The sequence below is a fragment of the Lissotriton helveticus genome, chromosome 1_1, assembly GCF_964261635.1.
Source record: "Lissotriton helveticus chromosome 1_1, aLisHel1.1, whole genome shotgun sequence".
NCBI classification, from domain to species: domain Eukaryota; kingdom Metazoa; phylum Chordata; class Amphibia; order Caudata; family Salamandridae; genus Lissotriton; species Lissotriton helveticus.
This window is the reverse complement of record NC_136057.1, coordinates 1,146,196,765-1,146,203,208: the sequence shown is the minus strand read 5'-3', so window position 1 is coordinate 1,146,203,208 and position 6,444 is coordinate 1,146,196,765. Positions and strand designations below refer to the sequence as shown.

General features: G+C 44.4%; 1 protein-coding gene across 1 annotated transcript in view; it reads left to right on the top strand.

Moving 5' to 3' along the window:
• Positions 1 to 5,704: 5,704 nt before the first annotated feature.
• The window catches only part of LOC144763602 (uncharacterized), a 21,506-nt gene continuing 20,766 nt past the window's right edge, over positions 5,705 to 6,444 (top strand). The window contains exon 1 of the mRNA XM_078649352.1: positions 5,705 to 5,821. Coding sequence (XP_078505478.1) covers positions 5,773 to 5,821 — 49 coding nt within the window. The 5' untranslated portion in view covers positions 5,705 to 5,772. The remainder of the gene's footprint in view (positions 5,822 to 6,444) is intronic.

Here is a 6,444-nt window from a genome sequence, read left to right as displayed (position 1 = left end):
AAATGCCAGTTCTAAAGAGGTGCTGCTGGTGGAAGGAGTGTCATTCGTATGGACATCTGCTTGGTGGCTTCATAAACTTTGTTGACTCACAAATCACAAAAGGGACTGGATTTACTTTATCAAATGGCATGATTACACATTCCATATGTGCTCATAATGAATGAAGTAGCAGGGACATGTTTATGAACACTGCTAGTCCAGACTCAGCTCCATATTTGAGGCTCAATCTCCATATACCTACAGGTGTACCAGGTGGTCTGCATCTGACTCACATGCCTCACTATCCTCCACACATTGTTGTGTGCTACTGGGTCACTGATGGTAAGTGACATGAAGCTGTACTACATTTTCACACTATATGGCAACATGTCAAACTGTGCTGTGGTATTCATCCTGCCTGTCCAGTATAAGACATGCACAGTGAGACTTGTGTTTTAAGTTTATTTGTGAGTGATGTTTCGCCATCACACATTCTTGTTTCACACATCTTGCAACATTTTCCAGGGGTGCAGGGGTGTATGACTTACAGTGATTTTGGTCAATGTATCTAGCTGCAGTGCCCACACTTCATGGTGTTAATGTGTCTGGTGTAGGGTGATGTTGTTTGACATCTTGTATGCGATATTGTGACATTGAGATTAGACCACATCTGTTTTGCATTTGTGTAATGCTGATGCAAGTGGTATGTTGGATTGCTACTTACCAACTAGGACTGCATTCCCATATGTACCATCCTGGAAGCGCTGGTTTATGACTGACTGCTGGTAGATGTACGAATCATGCACACTCCCTGGGAACTTGGCAATTACATTTGTGAACAGTCCATGGTGGTCCACTATCGCATGCACATTCATTGAGTGAGTGTGCTTTCGGTTTCTATATATGTGTGCACTGTCCACAGGTGGCACTAATTGGACATGTGTGCACTCTATTGCACCCAGGACTTGTGAGAATCCAGCTATGGCATGGAAACACTGCTTGACCAGAAGCTGTTCACGCACACTGTTTGGGAAGTAGAGTTGCTGGAGTATCAGGCTGATTATGCCATTCAACACAATAGGGAGAAATCTTGAAAAAGCTGCCTGTGATACTCCACCGATCTGGATGTTGTGGGTTGAAATGTCCCTGAGGCCAGGAAATGCAGCACAGCCAGCAGCTTTGTTTGCGGGGGGATATTAGTTATCCGCTGGGTTGGTGGTGTCAGCCGGTGGCCTATGTGGTTCAGAATGTAGTCAATTGATGTCCGTTTCATCCTGTAGTGGGCCATGACATCCTGTGGTTGTAGGTCTCCAAGGATGATTCGAGTGCGCATTGGCCGCTGTCGTCTTTGGCGCTGCCTTGGTGGTGGTCCAGGAGCCGGTGGTGGTGGCAGTGGGGATTGTGGCCTTTGTGGGACTCCAAGCTGTATGATTACTGCCTCCATGGCATCTGCAGGTCCTCAGCTTGGTGGCGTGGTTGGGCTGGGCTAGGTCTCCCTTTATATGGTCTCCTTTTTATCTCCAGTTTTTTATTTTTAGAACTGGTTTTAGCAGTTCTTATTTATCTCCAGCTAAGGGGCCTTATCGTGAATTTTGTTGTCACTAAGCAAGTCCAGGCGATAGTTGCTAATAGTGCAATCGTGTGTTAGAGACTTTTTCTGTGAGATTTAGCGAGGGTACGCCTACCTCGCATATCATTAGCGATATTTATCGCTTCCATGCATGGCAATATTTTTTTTACTAGCTATCGCCGGAAAACTGTCGCTAACAGTAGTTAGCGACAGCTTGCTAATAGGAAGATCGTTTTTTCGCCGCTTTATCTGGATTTTTTTCACACTAAAGCGGCGATAGTGCCCTTGATAATATGCCCCTGAATTCTTCAAACTCTCTTTAAACTGAACTTATTGACAGAATGCAGGTTTGAGACTGAAGGCAAGGTGTCTTCCTTACCCAACTGGGCTCTAACAGTTCTCTACCACTCCCTGCAAGAATATACTCCAGCATTCTGCAGCAACCAATAAGAATTGTATAAACTGAAAAATTTTATAAGTAAATAGAGTAGTGGCTCATACAGTGCTTATAGAGTATTCAAAAAACACTTTGAACTATAAAATTCTCTGACAATGAAATTATATTTTTCTCAAAAAATATTTGTCTCTAAAGATACTGCATTTTGGGACTGGGCCCTCCCTGAAGTGTCACAACAGATTTTTTACTTCAATTGCTGGACATGTTTTTCTTTCCTTTTAGGACTCTGCACACTTTACTCCTGTTAACCAGTGGTAAAGTGTGATACAGCACTTTGCACCGTGCAAAGCTCTGCTGCATTCCGATGGACCTTTAGTTCTGGACAAAGGTTGTCACAACAATCAATACAATTAAATAATGTGAAGCACATTTTCCCCACTAAGATGACATAGAGTATTGACTTTTCAAACCACTACATTTTTATTAAAAGATTAGCAAAGATACAAATTCAAATAATCGCGTTTGTTGGAATTCAGTAGCTAATATGCAAATACATTCAGCAATATAATTCAAAGCAATTCAAAATCATAAATACAAAGACTAACTTTTAAAGTTGTCTCAAAGTAAATCAAAGCATACTCATTTCCCTTAAAAAGAAAAAAGCCGGTTCAGCTAAGCTAGGAAAAAGTTGTAAAGCTCGGAGAGAAGTCAGGCAGAAGGTGTCAGCATGGAATGCCTCTGAAAGGAAGTAAATGTAAATCAAATAAAGACTTGTCTATCAAGCAGGCATCTGCCCATGACTCGGGTCCAGGACCTGCAACTAGGTCTGCTTGACCCCTGTTGACATTTCTGGAGTGAGTTTCTGACCCCCAAGAGGGACCCTGGACCCTTGGTGTAGCTGCATAAGCTGAGCTCCACCTAGATGAAACGGAGAATTCCTGAGATTTTGAGCTCTTCATGACCGCAAACAAGCCTGTTCATGGCAAGATCTTGCAGCTCTTGCCAGCCACCATCGTGAAGGTCCCGTGAACCTGACTCTTTGCCCTACAATGCCAATGTGAAGCTCCAGCAGTAACTTCCTACAACACTTAGCAGGATCTTTGCAGGATCTTTGCACTACAGCGATTATCGTTCACAATGCCCAGCATGCTCTTCAGGCTACAGCAACGTCCATCCACGGCGCTCTCCCTGCTCCTCCACGGCCTCCTCCACCATGACTCGTGGGGCTAACCTGGTCCCTGTATCTGGCCCATGCTCCATCACGGTCGATCTGAACTTGTGACCTTTATCTGGTCTCGCTTGACCAAATAACTATGAGTGGCACTTTGTTGTTTTAGGTGCAATACTTACCTTAAATCTTTGAAACTGCATATCTACGGTTCTACTGATTGGATTTTAGTTGTTTTGGTGTCAAATCCTTTATTAAGATGTACTCTATTCTTCTAAACTGATGTGGGTTTTCTTTTGTGCTATGTTTTCACTTTATTATCGTTTGTGTGCAGCCTAAATACTTTACACATTACCTTTAACCCCTTCGATGCTGGTGACGGAACCGTTCCGTCATCAGTCACGGCTGAGCTGTGCTGATGACGGAACGGTTCCGTCACGACCGCGCCCTGTTCTGGAATGTCCAGCACAGGGCGCGGCTACGGCGCCGCAGTCAAGGTGTTAAATTAAACCTGACTGCTTTATTACCAAGCTACCAGAGGATTAAGCACAGGTTAATTTAGTACGTTTCTGTGGTTCTTCCTGACAGGGATTGCCGCTGCTGCTTGAGAAGGGTTCATATCCCCTTCAACCAGCAACCCAATTTCTCACAAGCAGGGTATGGCTCTCCTTAGCAGGATGTCCTAGAGAACTGTACTCTGTCCTTCCAGAGCTTCAACGGCGGTTAGCCTCAGGGCTTGACCACCCCCTTAATGACTTCCAAGGGCTGCCTATCCAGCCACAGACAAATATAGCTCATCCTTAGGCCGGCCGGCCCTTTGTTACCCGGACAGATTGGAGCTAAACCAATGAAAGAGGGAAGATTAGAAAAAGGAGGCATCCCTCACCCACAGGCACACAATAGGGATACCAATGACAACTTCAGATCCTCTAATCAGATCACTCCTGGAGCTGTGTAAGATTCCGAAGAAGGACTGTCCTGCTGTCTGAAGAAGGAAAGAAGGATCCCCATAAGAGACTTTAGAGATCTTTTGGCTGACATCCTGTCCTGTTTTAGCTACAGTAACATAACAAGCTTCTAGAGGTCTTTCGTGCTGCTCCTGCTTTCCAGATGACCAGCACCACTGGACCTGACATGGTACCTTTGCTCCCATCTGTGGGATTTAGTCCTGAAACGATAAGTGCCTCCCTCCAGGTCCTGGACCTTGCCTGAAGTCAGAGCGTACTTCTTCCTGCCTAACTGAAGGTTCCACCAGATCTGACACAAAGGAACACATTGCTCCGCAAAGCAGCGCAGCTCCAAACCGAAGGCTTCCCTGGAACCTATGCTGAACGACACAAATCCTGAAACCTCTACCAGTTGTGACAGCAAGTGACGCGAAGACCCTCAAGGCCTCACTGTGTAGCTGAAAGCTTCACTGGAACTGAGGCTGAGCAAGACATAGCCTTGCCGGCTTCCCTTCAAAGACAAAAGGTACAATTCTTAACATGCCAAACTTGTTCTTGTATCTGGCTCGAGCTGCATCGCGGTCAATTAAAGCTTGTGATTTTGACCACGTCTAAAGCAACCAAATACCCACAGAAAACCTATGTGCATAACTCACCTGTTACTGAAAGAATCAAGGGGCATATTATCAAGGGGGTTTATCTCCGCTTTTTTGGCTTTAAAAGCCAAGAAAGCAGAGATAAAATTATCTCCCTATTACCTAGCTGTCGCTAACACCAGTTAGCGACAGCTAGTAGGAGATAGCGACCATCTTGGGCCCCACTTTGCATGTCAGTGATATTTATCACTAATGATATGCAAAGTGGGCGTGCCAAGATGTTAGCGACTGGAAACAGTCGCTAACATCGCTATCTCCTATTACCAACTTTTGGAGATATTCGCGCTAAGCGCGAATATCTCCAAAAGCTAACACCTGCCCTGAGCAGTTCTTAGCCATGTTATCCAATGGGAGGTGGATAACATGGCTAAGAGCATTAGCTCGGTAATGCATACATATCGCGGACTTTTCAGCGATATTCATGCATTGCGGCCGTTTTTTATCGCATTTGCGATAAACCTTGGTAATACCAAGGTTTATCTGAGATCAAAATCGCCGCAGCTTAGCGGTAAAATTTTGTCTCTAACCAAGCAATAGCGATAATTATCGCTATTGCTTGGTAATATACCCCCCAGTGAGTACAGCAGGCGAAATTAAAGAGTCTCATTCAACAGTTAATGTACAATGACTTCATTCATCTCAAACAATATTAAATGCCCTTGAGCAGATGATGAGCCGGGTACACGGATGTCCCGTCCAGAATTCAGATCCGTTTGTCATGGCATTATTCCATGTTTAAAGTTAACCCTCTTTGTACACATGTGTATTTCAGAGGGAACATCGAACAAAGAGTTTTTGTCAACCAATCCTTCAATTTGTGCCAAAGGGAAAAGTTTGGATAAAAAATTGGAGGAAGTGTAAAGGTCACCCTTAAAATACTGTTTCACAGTCTTTGTGCTAAGAACGACTTGCACAAGAACATTCCAGGTGTCTTGTGACATTGTAGGAGGAGTCGAGAGGCTTCTTCTAGTATAAATAAAGGGGACCGGCAGACAGCTTTCCAAACCTGAACTCACCCTGCCACAGAAGTCTTGAAGAAGAAGCCTCGCTTAGCCATGAAGATTGCAACTATTTTTGTGCTGGTGGCCCTCAGCACCACCTTTGGTGAGTATACACAGGAGGGCCCTAAGGAGTTCAAACAATAATATAGTGAAATGTATATTAATGCGTATATAATAGCTAAGGCGAGAGTATCTTTATCAGTACATTGACAAGCTAAATATGGAGTTGCCACCTCACCAAATATTCAAGACAGGAGTTGTTCCATGAAACACATATGTGTATGAAAGTAATCGCATTTGTATTCTGCTACTCTAACAGCCCCTGTGGACATCTATCGCCTTTCCATAAAACACCAGTTTCCAAAGTTTTATTTAATTGTGATTGATCTGCTGTCCTTAACATTTTATGTGTGTGGTGGCAGTATTATTTGCCTGTCACACCAAAGATCAAGAGAATGAAGCTTGTTAAATAAAAGTGAAAAGTGATATAATTTGTCAATGTCTGAACATTCTTCTGGAACGCACTGTTTGGTCTGAGCACCGTGGTTCAGCGCTCAGACAGGCAGCGGGAGCCTGGGCATCTTCTCCTCCCAGGCTGTGTATTATAGCCCGGTGGAGAACATGCAAAGTGCGCATGAATGTTTGGCCAGTCCAAGATGGCCTGCCAAACCATCAAGAGCACTTAGAAAGTGCCCCAACCACTCCTCTCCCTGCTCTGTGAGCAAC